The 19,464-nt window shown below is 29.3% G+C and overlaps 3 protein-coding genes across 7 annotated transcripts in view; 2 read left to right on the top strand and 1 right to left on the bottom strand.

The window, feature by feature from the left end:
• The window catches only part of LOC132939802 (kinesin-like protein CG14535), a 183,573-nt gene that overhangs the window by 64,936 nt on the left and 99,173 nt on the right, over positions 1-19,464 (bottom strand). The gene's annotated exons all lie outside the window — the stretch shown is intronic.
• LOC132939803 (E3 SUMO-protein ligase ZBED1-like) lies at positions 6,647-10,237 on the top strand. Its single transcript, XM_061007184.1, has 2 exons — positions 6,647-7,447; positions 7,899-10,237. The coding sequence occupies exons 1-2, from the start codon at positions 7,263-7,265 to the stop codon at positions 9,583-9,585; spliced, it is 1,872 nt and encodes a 623-aa protein (XP_060863167.1). The 5' UTR covers positions 6,647-7,262; the 3' UTR covers positions 9,586-10,237.
• Positions 11,960-18,542, top strand: LOC132939804 (uncharacterized). 2 transcript variants are annotated; one of them, XM_061007185.1, is made up of 5 exons: positions 11,997-12,058; positions 14,320-14,449; positions 14,517-14,754; positions 14,960-15,160; positions 15,303-18,542. In XM_061007185.1, coding segments are annotated over exons 2-5 (1,575 nt in total). In that variant the 5' UTR covers positions 11,997-12,058; positions 14,320-14,447; the 3' UTR covers positions 16,437-18,542. The 2 variants fall into 2 exon arrangements, with proteins under 2 accessions (XP_060863169.1, XP_060863168.1); XM_061007186.1 differs by lacking the exon at positions 14,320-14,449 and having other exon boundaries at positions 11,960-12,058; positions 15,303-18,540.

Here is a 19,464-nt window from a genome sequence, read left to right as displayed (position 1 = left end):
ATAAGCGAATTAAAATCATATAGTTATTATAGCATAGATTAATCGAACTTATTCGGTTCGCATGCCATACGACGAATGATTGAATTAATTAACTTGAATGGGGTTTCATTTTACATTAGTCAATATTGTTACGAATACAAAAACAATGTTATTTGTGTTCAGTGGTGGTGCCATGTTGAGAATATATTTTTCCACGCAAACCATACCTAAATTAATTTGAATCCGAAAACTCGTCAAACTATAAACATCCGGGAACGGTGATAACATCGTTATACTAGAGGAGGGAAAATATATTATAGAGCACTTTAGTAATTGATTATAAAATTTACGACTTCGCATAATGTTTGATAGACACGGGACGGGACAATTTCGTGGTGTTGAAAAATACATGAATGTCTGAGACAGTAAGATACAACTGGTAACAGTGGTAACACTCTGTTTAAAGGTATAGCATTATAATATACAGACGTGTGAATATAAAAATAAGTTTTCTTTGAACAACTTATTTGCGTTAGATCTATCCTAGACGGCTATGCCCCAAAGGAGTATTGTCACTTTTATATATACTTCTTTTGTTGTTTTGTTCGACTAAAAACTTCTTTCTTATTCGTCACGTGGCTGTCAAGAGAAAAGAACGACGACAAGGTTTCATAGAGAGTGTCTTTCTAAAAAGCTTTTCGACGGAGCTGAGGCGAGGAATCATTCCGATGGATGGATATCCGTCCAGCAGCCCAAAGATAAGGGGGAGCTAACACCGAGAGGGTTGTCACCCCATAAGCTCGACTTCCAAAGTCGACGAAACCCTTCAACCCCGTCCAATCGATGTGCGTATTCCAAAGTTTTTGGATGACAGTTCGTGTGGTTGTTTTCACGCCCCCCGTATCAAAATGCATGCCGTTTGTTTCAAAATAATCGATAATATCCGAGTTTATTATTCTAGAACCGTATCAGATTGATGGTCAGATTTTTGATTCTTATTTTTATATCCTTGTCTGGTGTCTTCGACAAATTCCGGGCCGAGGGAATTAGAGATAAAAAAAATGGTATACATTCTTACAATAGGTACCTACTTAAAATAATATGTACTTATGTACATCAATTTCTTTAAAACCCTTATTATCGTCTAAATGGGCTTTGAGCATAAAAAACTGATATTTACTGTACCAGCGATATTACACTGTTTGTTTTTTATTTCCAATTAAAGTTACAATTTTTTAAGTAGGTTGAAAAGTAGAATTACAAAAAATAGCGAATGTTCATAAAAATAAACTACCTACCAAATTTAAATAATTTCTATCTTAAGTCATATCTGCATATTAAACTAAATATTTTAAACGTTTATTAACTTTATTTTTAACTGCCAAGATTCAAAGTCTTAAAATCTTTTTAGCTACATTAAAATTAATGGAAAATCTGATTGGGCGAAAAACATATACGTTTTCAATGAAATACTTCAATCTAAGAATTCTATGATGACATTAAAAACATCGTGGAATTACTATTTTATGATTAACTGCGTGATTTGCAGAATTGCTTTTTAATATGGTTCATTTTATTTGCCTATTAACAGGAAATCTATATTGACTTTTACATTAAATTAACACTGACTATAATGGACCGTGTGCAGTATACTTTTAGACTTCGAAGTAACGTATTATCGACGGTTACGGAGTTAATCATGATTTTAATGTGTCAATATAATTAAATAATCGAGTTTATAATAAGCAAAAAATATAAAAATATATATTATGATATTTATGAAATAATCGAGACATTCAAAGTTTGATATTATTTTTTAGCATAACTGAATCATAAAAAAAAAATGGTTCACTTTACAAAATATTATTTGTTTTTTAGGTTAAAATCATCTAACTCAAGTACCTATTTAATATAGCCCGTTATAGAATAACGAGAGATATATAACGATTGTACGTTTTTAATAGAGATACTTTTAGACATAAATGTTGATATAATAATATTTTGTTGTTGAAATGTAAACATTTTTTAGTTAAAATTGTAACCAGTTTTCATGTTTTTTACAATGTAATCATGTAACAATAAAGAGAAAAACCGTGTTAAAAAAATATCACCATTTACGAAGTTATCAGCTATTATTACAAAGATAGTACCTAGGTACCCATTTAATGTAATAATATATGAATGATTCCGACTCTGCATATATATAGGTACCAGCTATATATTATTATATTATGGGTAGCACTATGTATATACCTATGGTATATGCAGTGTAATCGCTCTGATGTATATGTGCTGCAAATATCCGTTATGCATATAACACGAAATTAAATTTAACGCACACGCCATTAATTTTGATGTTATTAATTTTCATTTTTGGTCTCATCCTGGTCGGGGATTTCCCTTTTTTTATTATTATTATTATTTTTTGAACACTGGACTATTTCCGTGGCGGAAATTGGAAATGACAGCGGGAGCCGGATGCGATTGGAAACCCATCGATTTTCTCCCCGGTCCCTGGTAACGTCACGTACTTTTCTTGTACCTAGGTTGCTATATATGAGTGTGTGTGTGTGTGTGTGTGTGTGTGTGTGTGTAGTCGGTGTGTATACCCGCGCCGCCGTAGAGTTTCCCATGATGCACACACGCGTGCCATACCAAACCCTTGTTTCTGCGCCCGGTCCCGCCGTCATATTAATTATCCGCACGGCTGTCAAGATTTCTAGATCGATGAGTATATGTACGAGAGAGGCCACGGGGTCTACGCGATATGGACGTGTTGTACACGAGGACAAACAACAACTACTACAGCACTGTTTGCAAATAAAACGGTATCGTGTTTACTACACCGCGCCTCGTACATGGACATAATAATATGACGTGTGTGCGCATCAAAAAAAAAAATAACTCTCGGCAATGACCACGCGTTAGTTTTGTGGTTCTAGTGCGAACAAAAAAATAATCATACAACTACGACGAAAATACGAACATAAAATAATTATAATGTGGAATCGGCGAATTTCGATCGGATCGCGATGGTAAATTAATTAATATCAAAACGTTAAAACAATAAAAATGTGTCGTGTCAAAAAACTCTCGGTATACGCTAGTTGTGCGCACAACAAATATAATAGAACTACGTCTAAAATACGAATATGAAATTATTACAATATAGGATATCGGTGAATTTTGATCAGATCGCGATGGTAAAGTAATTCATATCAACACGTTAAAACAATATTATCGCTAATAATAATGGATAATTCATTATACCTACGTACTTAATAACATATTATATTGTAAAAATGCTATACCTAATAATTATATCGAATGCGTTTTGTTCAAAACGACTCGAACAGGCAACGTTTAAAGTTAATGCATATCAACGAGTCGGTGAAAAAAAAATAAACTACATTTAACACAACTAAAAGGATTTATTACCCGAACATTTTTGACACTTCAAGTCCTAGGTAATTTTTTACAGTCCAAAATCACCCTCTCTATATTTTGTAGGTGGGTCGTATATTTTCGATAGTTATTTTATTTTGAAATGAAAAATAAGGGTTTCTGCATCGGAAATCGGCAGTTATCAGTGATCCCCCTCCTAAATTCAAATATTTCCAAAGGTGTTGTATAAGGGTAAAAATATGGGATTTAGAAAAAATAACCATTTCAAATATCACGAAAATCCAACCCATATCTTTAGGTGTTTATAATACATATTTTTTGTTTATAGATTTTTGAACAATACATACTATGCATTAATAAACGTGACTTAGGTATAACAAACATTTTTAAATACTGAATTTACATAACTATTCTTATAATATCAATGAAATTCATTCTTTTACACTTCGTATAATATTACCTATATTGTATAAGACTTAAAAAATTCCAAATTAATACAACTATAACGTTATGGATACTCTACATTTAATAAAAATTGGTAATTTGCAAGTTCTGAGAGCAGACTATTAAGCAACTATTTATTTATTTACTTATTTAGCAACTTTAAACTTTCATTAAAATTATAGAAAAATATTAACACTGTAATATAAATAAAGAAAATGTAATTAAAGGAATAAGAATGAATTATTTCATTTAAAAAAGTAAAATAAAATATTTCACTACTTATATTGTTTTGAAAAAAAAAACAGTAGTAGGACTTCGTTTTTTTGTGATGTAAGTTTACTTTTATACGAGAAAAATACCAATTAAATTACCTGTGCAATAACAAAAGGGAAAACTGAAGTAATTAATTCTAAAGAAAACACTCTATGCAAATTAACTACAGAACAACACTATAAGTACATAATTTTTTTGGTATTTTGGCGTTACAAAATATAGCAACATTCATTAAAAATTAGACAAGAGAAGAAAAAATATTATTTTAGGTGTAACATAATAATAAGTAAAATGGTCCAAAATATACGTGCGACAATAATCTTAAATACACAATTGTTATATTATCAATCAATAAAACTATTTTAAATTTACAAGCTGTTAAAAATACATAATATGAGTGCTGTCGGCTAACGTTGTTTGTAAAGTAAAATGAGTTCAATACTACAGGTAAAAACATGATTGACGATTGACAAAGACGTTGTGGTTAGAATGGGAAAAAATATCAAATAACACTATTTTTATTCTCAAACGATAATCTACCTTCATATTTTATTTGCACGAAGCCGTTATGAAAATACGATGAAAAATCAACAAATAAAATAAAAAGAGAAAAATCTGTGAACCAAAAAGCTATACGAGGTCCAAATAACCTCGTTAATAATTTTCAAGAGCCATTTCCGGTTATAAGGGTCGAGACGAAACTGTCGCGGTGGAATTCATCAATTTCGCGATCATAATCAAGCTTCCCTCCCTCCTCGATACGATGTAATTCCTCTCTTTTGACCTCTTCTCCTCTCATTCCTTCAATTTTGTTTGTTTAATCATATATATAGGGTATAAATTTATTTATATTTATTCAGTCATTATTATTCAGGTTGATGTAATAACAATAATAATAATATATTATACTGTCTATACTGTTCACGATGAACACTACAAGGACATGATTAAATTGTAAATGTACGCGAGAAATAATTAATTTAAACAAGGTTTTCGAAAGAAAATATCTTGTGGACAGGATCGTGAAGTAAACGAAAACGCTTGACTATTCGGCACCTGACAGTTTCAAATGAAATTAAGAATTACTTTTTAAAAAACCCAACAGACTTTGACTTTTTTTTTGCAATTTTTATTTTGACGTCATATTGTCATATTTTGTGATTGGAATAAAAATATTATTAGGTCCTCCAAAGATAAGTCGTTTGGGAATAAAATTCAAAACCAAAGCTTCAATAATTTGTGAATAAATCATAAAAAAGACATTAATGCAGTCGAATAATGGAAACCGCATTCAACTTAGAATCGAATCAATATTCAATATATATTATATTTTATTTATATTATCTGAACCATTAAAAATTAAAACACGAACTTTTTTTGTTGCTTTTTTCACAATTTATAGTTATTTAAAAGATGAGTTATTATCATTATTTGTCTAAGTTAAACTTTAAATCAGATTCTATATTGACTATTGACTAACAATGTTAAGATTTTTTACTACAGGAAAACTTATAATAGTTTTCAATTAAAAATGTTTAAATCATTTTGAAAAAATGTTGTTTGTTTGATAATCAATAATAATATCGATGGTAATGATCACGAACTACTATAATATTATGTAGTAGTTACTAGTTCGTGGTAATGATAATGATAATAATCATGATAGTATAATGATAATAATGGTAATAATAATAATAATAGTATTATGAATAATATGATTAAATAAACAATTAAAATAGCGGTACCTCCATACAATAAGTTTTAATATATTATAAAGCTGATAAAATGCATTACAACTTTAAAGTGTGTGTATTGTTTGACATAAATTCGATTAATGAAATACCACTACCACTGCGGTGTAATTGCACATACCTACTGTGAATTTCCTTAAGTATATTATTTAAAACTGAACAATTCAAAAGATAAAGTTTTACCGACATTCTTATCACAATAAAATAGTTGGAATGGCTTTAAAATAAAGTATTAATCGATGAATATTATCAGTACAACCGTAGGCACTATAGGTACCTACTCGCCATGCCATACGTTGGATGAATTGTAAATTCTGGTATAAAAAATTTGAATAATTTATGTATGGACTAAAAAATAAAAACAATTACACGATTTTATACGTAGAAGATGTTCAGTTTCTTTGGTCATAGAATGGGTTTTAATATTATTACACATTATTAAAAACTAAAATTATCTATAGAGTCTAGACTCTAGCCATTGATGTATTCCCTAAAAAAAACCCTCAATTCACTATATTATTTACGATTTTATTCACGTTAAACCTGACTCGTAGATAATTAGTATACCTACTATTATTACTATAATACCCAGGAGTGCCCGCAGGCCAAAGCACCAAACGAAATGTACAAAATACCTTTTGACAAAAATAAAAATTAAAGTAATTTTTTCAATACAATTGGAGGATATCATTTTTAAATTGTTGACATCAAGTGCAGAGAATAATAATTGCGGCGGGCGCCCCTGATATTACCTATTACCTCTACATAAATACCTATACAGCGCATTCATTGTTACTAGGGCTCTCGGTTTGGTACGTGTATTGATATACACGTGTACACGTAGTCCGAACATGTACAATAAAATGTAGTAATACCCGTGTATTTATTTACACGTGTTTTTAAAGTTCGTGTGCACGTGTATCTTAATACACGTGTATTAAAGGTCCAGATACCCGTGTATTAAAATTACCCGTGTATTTAAAGTCCAGAAACTTTTTATTTTTTTATTAATAATATTGCCATGTTATTCTGACGTGTGCTATACAATTTTCGTGTACTGAATTATTTTGTCTCTTATATTGTTTGTTATCGGCCGATAATTGACATTTACTAACAGATAGACGAAGCCAGTACGGCAAGCTGGTCAAAGTCTAGAGTTAATATTTTTAACTTTAATTTATGGAACGACGTCCTTGAAGCAACTTTAACGAGTATGATAGATATTTAATAGTGAAGATAACAACATTATCGCAAATTCGTAAATACGTTTTATTAATAAAACTTAAATTACGAGTTGGGTTCTTTAATTTGGAGTGATGTTATTTCATTTGTGTGTTGTTCACGTCTTGTGCATTGTCATATGTTTCCATACTCAAATAACAATAGATAACTATTTTATTAATTCATAAGATGAGTAATAAGTGTAAAAGTTGGGTGTGGCTGTATGCTAAACGGCATGGCGATAAAGCTTACTGTGATTTGTGTACCGAAAATGAAAACAATGAATTTTGTTGTATTGGTGGAACAACAGGATCTTTGGGCAGACATTTAAAAACTATACATAGTATAAAACCACCTACAACTGTAACACGAAGGTAAGTACATTTAATATATATTATGTTCATAAACCGTAAATTATCTTTTTTTTTACAAAGAATATTTTTTATATATGACGTATCATAATTAAACAAGTAATAAAATAATAAAATAACAATATTAAATTATATTAAGTCTGCACATAGTTATTGAGTGTTTCCACTTATCCTGATCACACTGTATTTATTTAGAAATATAATCTGATTTTTAAAGTAAAATTATGTTTTGCTGTTTTATTTAACAGAAATATTATACCTATTATGTTATATATATATTAAATATTAATATGTATAATATAGAATATAGATAGGTAAAGACTTAAAATTAGTAAATAATAGTTAGGAATGCATCGAATTTTCATCATAGTTCACAATATATTTAAAATAAAAAATTCAAAATTTTAAAACACTAATCATAGGAACTTATCTATATATTTTGTCATTAATAAAGGGTTGTTTCTGGTCATGAATTTGTTAATTCCGGTATCTTAACCAGTTCAACTACGACTGCAAGTTCTTCAGAATCGCAAAGTTTGGAAATTGACGCGCCAATACCTAGGAAACGACGACGAACTTTTATAAATCGGGAGGACAAAATTTGCAATTCTGAAAAAACCGAACAGATACATCAAGCATTGGCAAAAATGATAGCCGTGAATCAAATGCCCATATCTTTTTGTTCAAGTGAAGGTTTTAAACAATTTATGGCTGTTGTTGAACCTAATTATAAAATTTGTAAAGAAGGAGCAATAAAATCCAGAATGAAAGTGTTAAGATCGTCAGTAACAGAAATAATACAGAAAAAATTAAGAGATTCTAAAAGTATAGCATGTACATCTGACTGTTGGTCATCATTATCTCAACACAGCTATATTACAGTTACTACTCATATAATTGATGATCAATGGTGCCCGAAGTCATATACACTTACAACACATGCAATGGAGGAATCTCATACTGCTGTAAATCTTGCTCATCAATTAGAAGATACGTTTGATAAATGGGAAATTGGTGGAAAAATTATGACAGTTGTCACAGATAATGCGAGAAATGCAATAAATGCTGTACAGTTACTGACAAATATCTCTGAAACATACGATGTAACGTGCGCTGCTCATAGCATTCAACTCGCGGTCAACAATGGATTAGGACAAGATGGAATCACTACACTAATTCAGTTAAGTAGTAAAATGGTTGGTCATTTTAAGCATTCCAATGTAGCTAAGCATGCTTTAACAAAAATGCAAGAGCAGCTTGGATTAACACAACAAAGTCTGATCCAAAGTTGTAAAACAAGATGGAATTCAGTATATATGATGTTGGATCGTCTTTATGCTAACAGGTGTGCTGTGACAAACGTCTTAGCAGATCGTAATACAACAAATGTTTCAATAGCAAAAAAGTTGGAAATTACGGAAAGTGACTGGACAAAAATGGAAACTTTGATTATCTTGTTAAAACCATTACAAATTGTCACAACTGTGTTTTGTGCCGAAACACATTCTCCTGTATCAATGGTTAGACCACTTCTTTCAAAAGTGATTGAAAAACACTTTCAACTAAACAAAGATGATAATGAAGTCGTTATAAATTTCAAACAGACAGTAGTGTCGCAATTGAAAGAACGTTTTAAGCTTAACAATTTAGAAAACATAGTATCTACAAGACAAGTCTCATCATTTTTTGACCCGAGGTATAAAGAATTGGAACATGAAGAAATAGATGTAAGGGAAAATATTCGTTCCAAAGTAAAAAATTTACTGGTTGAAATGAATACTCCGGATAACAGAGAGGAAACTAACGTTTGTGTTCAAAAAAATAAGGGTGCACTTGAATTTTTATACGGCGAAGAAGTTCGTGACATCAATGATGCTTCGACACAATACCATTATTACTTAGCAGAACCACAACTGAGGTACGATTTTGATCCATTTGAATGGTGGAAGTCACATAAAAAAAAATATCCTTTAATAGCCGAGTTAGCAAAGAAATATTTGTCAATACCAGCAACATCTGTAAGTTCGGAACGATGTTTTTCAACTGCCGGGAATGTCGTTACGTCCAAAAGGAACTGTTTAGCACCAGAAAATGTTAATATGTTAGTATTTTTGTATCAAAATCGTCAATTATTATTATAGAACATTTAATGTACATTTTTTCTTTCATAATTATACAGTGACTGTGTTTAATTATTATTTCATATTTTTGTTTCTTTATCCTAAATTATTTATTCATAGGTTATCATAAGAAAAAATTCTCTACAGTTAATTTTTAATAATTGTATTTATATTTTATAGTTTAAGAAATTATTTTTGTTATTATATTGTAATTTTTTATTTCTAAAAAATATTCATTGAAAAAGCAAATACGAAAACATTTATAATTTATATTATTATTTATTATGTATGAATCTAATTTGTAATTTATTAAAAGAATTAGTTTGGGTTTTGTCGTATTTATAAGTTATCTTTATAGTGTTTTACTGTCAAATATATTATAATACAATCGTTAAATAAAACTCAAATTAGTAATTATTTTTATAAATGACAATGGGGAGGCCGGAGGGGCAAAGGCACGTGTCCCTTTTACCCATCCTTGTATCTAGTATCTACCACTGATCATAACGTAAGGACTTTGAATACACGTCACACGGGTATATGGACTCTAAATACACGTATACACGTGTATTTGAATTACACGGTCTTTAACACCGTTTCCATAAAAACACGTACGTTCGTGTTCTTAAATACACGTGAAATAGTGACCCCTAATTGTTACAGATAAAGCACTCTGCCATATATTCGATGTGGGAAAACAGCGGCATCATTTCAGTTTTTAATAGAGGGGGACAAAAGTTTTGACCCACCCAAATGGGTAACTTAAAAAACAACCACTCGCAAATCGCAAGCACATATTAAAATTATATAATGTTCCTTTTCCTTAATAAAACACACACATTCCATATACCAACTTTCATGCACGTCCACGCGTGCGTCTAAATTTAAATATATTTCAACTATTAATAAGTATAATTACCAATTTATCATTGTGATAATAATTTCTTAGTTCCTGCACAATATAATATTTTCCTATAGGCGTGTTCTTGTTCTTGTGCTCATAAAATATGATAATCGAAAACCACCGGGCACCAGCACAACAGGCTGCTTTTAAAATCATATGCCTACCTTGCGACCCCCTCCCTGCCCCAAAATGACACCATTGTAGGAAAAAATAGTAAAATACAATATTGTTGATTTAATTCAAATGACAGGTATCAAAATGTAATAAATAACCGTCATAAGGTGGGAAGGTAAAAGAAAACTGTCTGTTCGACGATATGTATATTTCTCTCACCTTGCAGCGCAGGATATTATTAAAACCATCATATTTGATAAAAAAAATATTCAAAAAGGATAATTTCAACATTTTATTTAGATCGACAAATATTTCAAAATAATTGTTTTTCGGTTTTTTTTTTAAACTATTACGAATTTAAAGTTTTAAGTATTTTTATCACATCCACGTATTTATTATAGAATTTGCCAAATGTTCGATCGATTTAATTAGTTTTACACGAACGCAAATGGTAAACCAAAAAGCATTGATGACATTTTTGAATTATTTAAATTTTAGAAGCCGAATAAATTCACTTCACAATCAATCTTATTATGTTATAACAATTTTAACATAAATTGTCTTCTTAGGAGTATTATGTAAATTAATAATTATATTAATATTTTAATGAAAAATACAATTTCAATGCAATATCATAAAAAAAAAGTGCACGACTAATATAAGATGTCTTAATACTTTCCATGGATTTCTAGTGAAATCATTAGACAAAACAAAAATTAATTTAAGAATTTTGATCCAAGTCTTTGAAGTCATACGATCAGTTATAATAATAATATTGTAGGTATTTTAAAACTGTCAAACGATTATTTTTGAATAATTTATTGAAATAATCGATTATGGTCTTTTACAAATCGATCCACAGGTTAGGTTAGGTAAGGTAATAATTATATATTATATTCTGTATATGCAAAAATTTCTAAACCACACAGCATTTTCCATATTCGTTATGAAATGTGTGATTATAAATTACTATTGAAGTAGGTATACCTCTAATGGCTTCCAATAATATTATTGTGATTACGGTTGTTAAATATTATAGAAGCTTACTGCAATCAGCATAATTATTAACTTCTCGATTTTAAATATTCACCAATAACTTTCGTCGAAAAGGCACAAACGTTAGTCAAAATATTATTTTTTGTCTTGAATAAATTCGTAAAACAGTAGATATATTGAAATTAAAAAATAGTTTTTCTCAATAATGTTTTGAGCCATAAAATACATTTAATTCGTATTTCATAATAATAGGTTAACCTACACTGTTCGAAGAGTATGCAACAATTTTAAAGAAACGAAAACAAGTGACTTTCAAACGTAGGCTGTTTAAACAATGCGTTTGAACACCTGTACAAATTTGTATATGTTGTAGTTTGCAGTAAAACCGAACACAATAAGTCGTTCAGTCGGTGTATGTTTCAGTTCGTAGTATAATGCATGTTGCCATCATAACAAATCAAATGAACTAAAACATATTACGTAAGTACCTATGTACAATATAGACAATATAGTATTAAATAAATATTTTGTGAAGATTTTAGTCTACAGACGAATGTTTCTATAAACCTATACATATGTTAAGTTAAAAAAAATTAGTTTAAATTACCATATATTATTAGGTATATAATTATTTATTTACTATATGTATTGTTATAGAGTTAAATAACAATATTATAAATCCAAAATGTATACATAATACATTATAATACATCGCATACAGTAGGTACTTAACAGTGCTTTGTCTCATAATAAATAATTATAACACGATGGCCATAATTGAAATGATATAATATTTTTGTATAACACCTTTTTTAGAGTAAAACTAAATTCAGCAATAATATAGTATAGCTGTAGTACGTTTTAGTTATTTTCACTTCGATAATATGCATTGTATTATTGTAAAACTCTGATATGTAGGTCATAACTGAATATCTAAATTCATATTTAACACAATTCATTGCATTTACTGAAAACAATTAATTAGGTAGTTATTCATTTAATATATTGAACATTTTGTTAATTTAGAAAAACTTACACCACAATATTATTTTATAAACATGTTACTCACATGTTATATCCTTTTGTTATAACGCCAACTTAAAAATCATAGGTCAGTATTTAAATAATTATATTTTGAATATTATTTTATTTTACTATTATAAAGTAGGTCCCTATACCTACATTAATATTATAAAGCTGCTGTGGTAAAACATATGGTAACCTAACAAATACGCTTCTGTTTAGTGCAATCATTATTTTCGATTTTAAACGAGAAGAATGTATTGGTTTTACTATGGTGTCATTTTTTATGTTTTTCTGTAAAAACTAGTTAAGTGTGAGCTCAACAAATACAAGTGTGGCACCTTAAAATTTGTGTAGCTATTTAGTATTTACTATAACGAGGCGTTTTATACCACAGTATAAACTATAGTACATTGTATGTCTAAAATGTACTAAATTTAATAGTTTCCCCGCCCCTAAAAATTGGTCAAGAAATGCCACTGAGCTCCGATCAGAATCCTCTTTTGAACGTAATAATTTTAAATAGTGCCCAATTTGTATAATTTCTTATCTAAAATTAATTTATAAGAAAACTTTAATAAAATGTTTGTAAATTGCTCCTGACCTGCTTTATACAATACTGTTTTATACTATAAGATAATAGGTATACATTTTTTCGTATAAAAAAACCAAGATAGTCGCTCTGCTGTATAGTAGGCATGTGTAGTAGTGCATCTAGTCATTGAGTAGGTCACTGCAATTATATAGATGTGTTAAATTTGAATTCAATGATAAATCAGTTATCAATGTATACGATGAAAAATTGTTTCACGGTCTGTCAGTCAGCGCTTATATTATATAATTCTAAGGATATTTTATTATATATTTATATTTTATAATGCTATTACTAACTAATTTTTCTATAAGTAATGCCTACGATAAAAATTAACTAATATTTTTCCAAAAACAAATTGTTTATATCATTATTTATTTAATAAAATAATTATAATATTATCTTATATAATATTACCAGCGGTTATTGACCTATATAAGTCAAAATTAATACCGACGTATCGCATAGAATGGCATGAATAGGTTCGTCGTATAAACAGTATAAAATTAATATAAATATTTTAAAAATTTAACTGTGAATCGTAGCTAGACATACAATGATATAGGTATAGTAAGTACATATAATATATGCCATGGTGAAAAGATGCAAGTCTCTACAAATAGTATTTTATAAATAAATTATAAAAATAACTAAAATTGTTATTATGCGTTTGAATATATAATGTCCTAAAAATTTGAACTTCAATCGGTCGTTAATAAAATGTATTCAGCATTCTGCTAAATATTTTTTTTTAAACTTCCAGTGAAAAAAACTTATGAGGAACTTAATGTATTAAATGTTCAAGTTTTTTACTTAAAAATTAGAAATTACGAGTATGTGTCATACATACATTGCATGAAACTTATACTTTTTAAATATCTATAAATTGCCCCAAAAGAGCCAACATGTTTTAAAAATTATACCATGTCCAGAAAATACTATTTTAAATATTTAGTTAAAGTGTAAGTCTATACAGTTATTTGTTTTTAAATTCCAATAAAAAAACAAAATCGATTCTGTCAAAAGCTAGTTTTGCGTAAAAATGCCTGTTTATCAAAAATTTTTTTTATTGATTATTTTTAAAAGTACTTCACTAGTACTTTGAATTTTTACTTTTGTCCCTCAGATATTAACAACTTTGTCCAATTTTCCACCAGAAACCAACATCGAAGTAGAATAGTGAACGTTTTTTCTGCTCCAAAAGATGATAACAGACACAAAAAAACGCATGCATCATATTTAAACCGATAATTCATGTATAATTCACTTAGAATATAAAATGCAATTTTTTACATATTTTGTAACACATCTTTTTGTTTATAGGGAAATGATTAAAGCGGTTCTTATAGCAATAATTGTAGGAGTTACTATTTGGTCGACACAAGCAAATAACTCGAAGGAATCAGAATGCAGAGAGGAATTAGAACAAGAATTGCACGAGTATGTCAAATTGGATGGTTGGCAGAAACTTTTCACACAACATTTTAAGTTTATTGTTAATGAGAATGGTGAAGTCTTAAGTGAAAGAAAACGACTGAAGTTTAATACAATTATACACAATGTTTGTATTTTTTTAAATAAAAATAATATTTATAATATTAATAATATTTGCTCGTAAATAATAAAAAATAAATTAAATTATGTAAAAATTATTTCGAAAATAATAAAAACGAACTTTATAGTTTTGTACTACTTCGTGTGCAACCTATGAGCTATGTTTTAAATTTAAATTAATTTATTAATCTAACAGAATAACATTGAATTAGGCAATTTATGGGTGCAATCATGAACGTGACGACGAAGTAGACGATTGCCCAAATATTTATCATGGAAGTATAAGGTCGTGTAAGCATGGAAAAAATATCAGATCCGCCATGTTTCGAGCAGCAAGATGCAGTTTTGTCGAATTGTCCGTCAAGCATATAGTTCTCAGTGATGCTTTGTTAAACTCATATCCATTAAACAAGGTATGAAGACATGTTTGTTTAGTTTTATACGTATATTTCAATATTTGTTTAGTTTTGTACAAGAAAAAATAATAGATATTTGAAATATCATAAAGTGATTAATTTTAATATAAATAATAATAACAATTCAACTTCGTTTCAGTTTAACAAAATTCCTGCCGTTGTTGACAAACCAATTAGAGAATTCGGTGAAACTGTTGTCAATATGCTGACTATACTTTCTCACGGTGAAACAGGTGGTCTTGGCGAATTGATGGCTTTGAATTTATACTTGAACAATGTATATGATACAGTCTTCCTACAAAAGATACCAGTGGAACCAGTGACGTCATCGGTTGATGTGAAAATTGCTAGGAAACACATGGGAGACGTCCACATGATGCTTTTAGATAAATTTTACACTTATTGGGACACTTGGTGTAGCGACAAGGACATAGTGACTCAGTATCGATTAAAGTACAAAAACGACGAGTTCATAGTAATTTTAGACGAAATGAACAAGAACATCGCAGATGCTGAAGAATTGATGCGGAGTTTAAACGTATCCGATAACGTAGTGGATTTAGATTTTGATCCGAAGAGGATTGCACTAACAGATTTTGTGAACCATCTAGTTTCAAATATACCCATGCCGAATGAGCTCTTGATCGACTTGAAATTAAAAGCATTTGAGGCATCATTTGAATTTAACCCTCAAGCTATGTACGCATACCATAAGTCCGTGTTCAGGACAATATACATTTGTTTTTACTGGACGACAATAACTCACTTAAAACTAGGTATTCAGTTTATAGACGAAATGGAAATCCATGAAAATGTGACGAAATACCGAATGAATTTTATAGTTGACTTTATCAAATATTTACGACCACTAACAGTGTTTAATATTCACCAAACTCAGTTTCCATTAAAATTGTCGACGGAGGCTTCGGGCAACTTGACCAGTTTGCTTTCCTTTTTGTTGAAGTTTTTTGATAATTTAAGAAATTCAAATTTCAAAGACGTGATTTTACTATCGAGACTAGAAATTCAGAAATTTGTAAGTTTATTAAGTGCCGACATGGAGACCATGTTAAATATGAAAGCACCGGAAAATTATTATTTTGATACTATAAGTTACGAAAAAACATTAAAATTAATGAAATCAAACTACCGAGTATTTGCTCGTTTAGTTTTAGCAACAGGTGGTTTTAAAGAAGATCGAATAAATTTGATTAAATTAAAGAAATTTTTCTTCTTTTTGTCTGAAGCCGTCGAGTTTGACGATATTTCATAATTGTAACATTTGCTGTTGAATTATAATAATATGACGTAAAATTTTGTTTGTAAATATATATTTTGTAAACTGTTATTTAAATGAATTGCCTAGTTTTATCAACGTATAGGTACATTTATTTTGAGTATGTATCGTTATACTTAACAACTAAATATGATTACCTATGTATTTATTAAGACTATATTATATTTTATTTACGTAAGTATAAGTAATTGCTATTAAGACTTTAATGTTAATAAAAATATAATTAGTTTATTATACATTTTAAAATCACTTATTAATTGTTAGTAATTTATTGTTAAATGCTATATTTATGATTTATTTGTTTTTATCTTTCTAGTAATAGAATGATATTATTGTTTGGATTTACATTCATACCATTTTAGAATCTATACACTATTTAAATAAACATTCGATATTGATGACGATGCAACGTTTATTACACGTGCATAATATATAGTTATATGGTCTTATAGCATGTAAATATACGTAGGTATACGGGTTTATAGCATAATATTATACTGTGCATCATGCCTCATAATATAATTTCCCATGTCCTAATTTCCTATATGGCTAATAGAATATTTCAGTTGAAGAAAAGCCATATTTAAACTGCAGTTGTATAAACCACCATATATTGGAAAACGTATTAAAAATAGATGAATATAAAAATGAAAACGAAAAGAAAAGAAAATCTAATCGCATTTCCATCCATCGAGTACGCTATCCGTCATATTAAACCTGCAGCAGCTCCATATATATACCGAGGCAGGATAAAAATAACAATAACCGCGGAACCCTATTCCCTGCAGGACCCTCTGGACCGCGCCTCAATCCATCACAGAGATAATACAAAAACAACGGCCGCAAAAGCCCTGTCGTCGCTAATTCAATCCGGTCTGCCGGTCACCCACACTCGGCTACCTAATGGCTTCGGAGCGGCAGGAAACGACGAGAACATTGGAAGTGCCCTGCACGTGTATCGACGGCCAACCGGATGTATATAATATTGACTTCAACGCGGGTATCTACACCGCGATATATATGTACGTATAGGTATTATCGTTATATTATAATAATATGGTCCCAGTGTGCATAAATTATAATTAGATGCGGGACGTTCGGTGGTTATGACGTAAAGCTTTTTAGTAGGATATAATGTAGCTGCTATTTCGATATTACATTATATCCATCATGTCATAGCTAGAGAAATTAAATTTTCTGACCGCCTTTGTTGATATTTTATAGTGTATAGGTACTATAATAATTATGTATATAATGGTATTTGTATTATTTTCGAATCAAACAATAAACCAATCAGTCCTACCGCGGACAATTCGAGTTGCGCATAGACCTGCGTAGGTACTACATAATATGACGTGCGCGTAAGAATAGTCAGACAGAACACGTTTTAAGTATACACTTTATCAATTTCAGCAATAATTATTCAAACAGTAGTGTATCAATACAACCATAATGCGTAGTAGAAATTCAATATCGACAAAGTGTTTTATGTATGACTTTTATTAATAGGTGTTCAAATGTAATACTGTTTTATTATTGGTGAAAATAATATAAATAAGTAACTATGATATAAAGTTATATTCAAAAAATACGAATAATTTTGAATTGTTCTAATATTTGTTTTTCTCTTTTACAATAAATTGACAAACGTGCAAAGAGCAAATTATTAATTTTTTTATTTTGTTGTTTCATTTACTCATTTTTAAATTACTTAGATAAAATGTACCGTAGAAATGTAAATAACATCTGTAATTTCTTTCAAATAAAAAAAAACTTTTTGTGTCTCCAAATCCAATTATTATTATATATTTATAGGACTGCTTTCCACTTAGGGAAATCGAATTTTTTCGTTGGCAAAGTTCGGTTTGTCCCGAAGGGAGAAAGTTCGATAACAATAGGCGTGGCATCGACGATAAGGGAAGACAAAAGGCTCCGGAGATACTATATTATGGAAAACAGCGGTAGTCCGAATATGTCGAGGTTTCATTAATCACCGAATCCATCAGACAATTGCCAAAAAATAATAATAGTTACACATTCCAAGTTAGGCAAATTTGGGTAATAGCACAATGTCGTTTAACACTTGCTTATATAATATAATTATTACTTAAACCCAGTTGGTAATTTGTAAATACAATTCGTATTTCAGAACTCATAAAAAACAGTTTTTGAATAATAACTAGGATTTTTTTTAAATATAATACAATACAATATTCAGGCCCGGCTCAAGGGGTAGGCGACATAGGCCCACGCCTAGGGCGGCAATTAAGCTGCACTATAGTAAGAGGGCGGCATTTTCAAAATACTGATAATATTCTATTGTTAAGGGCGGCAAAATTTGATTTTGCCTAGTTCACTATTTTCGCTTGAGCCGGTCCTGACAATATATAATAATATATACTTTGTATTGATAATAACACGATTGTAACAAAATTCAGATACTACACTGAACATTGCAACACATCTAAAATTATTTCTGATTCGCAATATTGTAGTTAAAAAATATCATATACCTATTTCATTACCTTATATAGGTACCAATATACCCTCGGTTAAATGTAAAAAAAAATACCTACTTATCAAAATGTATAAAACCTACTAGGTACCTACTATTAGTTGAAAAATAGCGGACGCTAATGACGGCGAAGTCGAAGTTTAAAAATTAAATAATATTTTACTATATTAGAATTTGAATTTGAAAAAATAAATCAATACATTATCGTCAAAAAAATTATTTATGGGTTTTAAATAATTGCTGCATTACATTTTGAGAATGTATGTAAGTATACATATTTCTTATATATGCATACAATTATTATATATAGGTATCGTACTTTTGAGTAGGTGCTTTACAACACAGAAAATTTTTTCTTTTTAAATAATCACGAACCAATAATACTTCTTTCACAATTAAAACAATTGTTTAGTTAAAACGAGCTTTAGCTGTTTCGTTAAACCGTACGATTATAAATTATAATTTATTATAGATAATAATAATAATAAT

The sequence above is a fragment of the Metopolophium dirhodum genome, chromosome 2 (assembly GCF_019925205.1).
Source record: "Metopolophium dirhodum isolate CAU chromosome 2, ASM1992520v1, whole genome shotgun sequence".
NCBI lineage: Eukaryota > Metazoa > Arthropoda > Insecta > Hemiptera > Aphididae > Metopolophium > Metopolophium dirhodum.
The sequence above is the reverse complement of the archived record's forward strand: the minus strand, read 5'-3'. Positions and strand labels throughout refer to the sequence as shown.

What these genes read in the sequence shown, in the direction of transcription:
- LOC132939803 (XM_061007184.1), top strand. Translation starts at nt 7,263, where the DNA reads ATGAGTAATAAGTGTAAAAGTTGGGTGTGGCTGTATGCTAAACGGCAT. An exon ending in CCTACAACTGTAACACGAAG is followed by an intron (nt 7,448 to 7,898) that starts GTAAGTACATTT and finishes TCATTAATAAAG; the next exon opens with GGTTGTTTCTGGTCATGAAT.
- LOC132939804 (XM_061007185.1), top strand. An exon ending in TTAATACAATTATACACAAT is followed by an intron (nt 14,755 to 14,959) that starts GTTTGTATTTTT and finishes ACATTGAATTAG; the next exon opens with GCAATTTATGGGTGCAATCA. An exon ending in ACTCATATCCATTAAACAAG is followed by an intron (nt 15,161 to 15,302) that starts GTATGAAGACAT and finishes ACTTCGTTTCAG; the next exon opens with TTTAACAAAATTCCTGCCGT.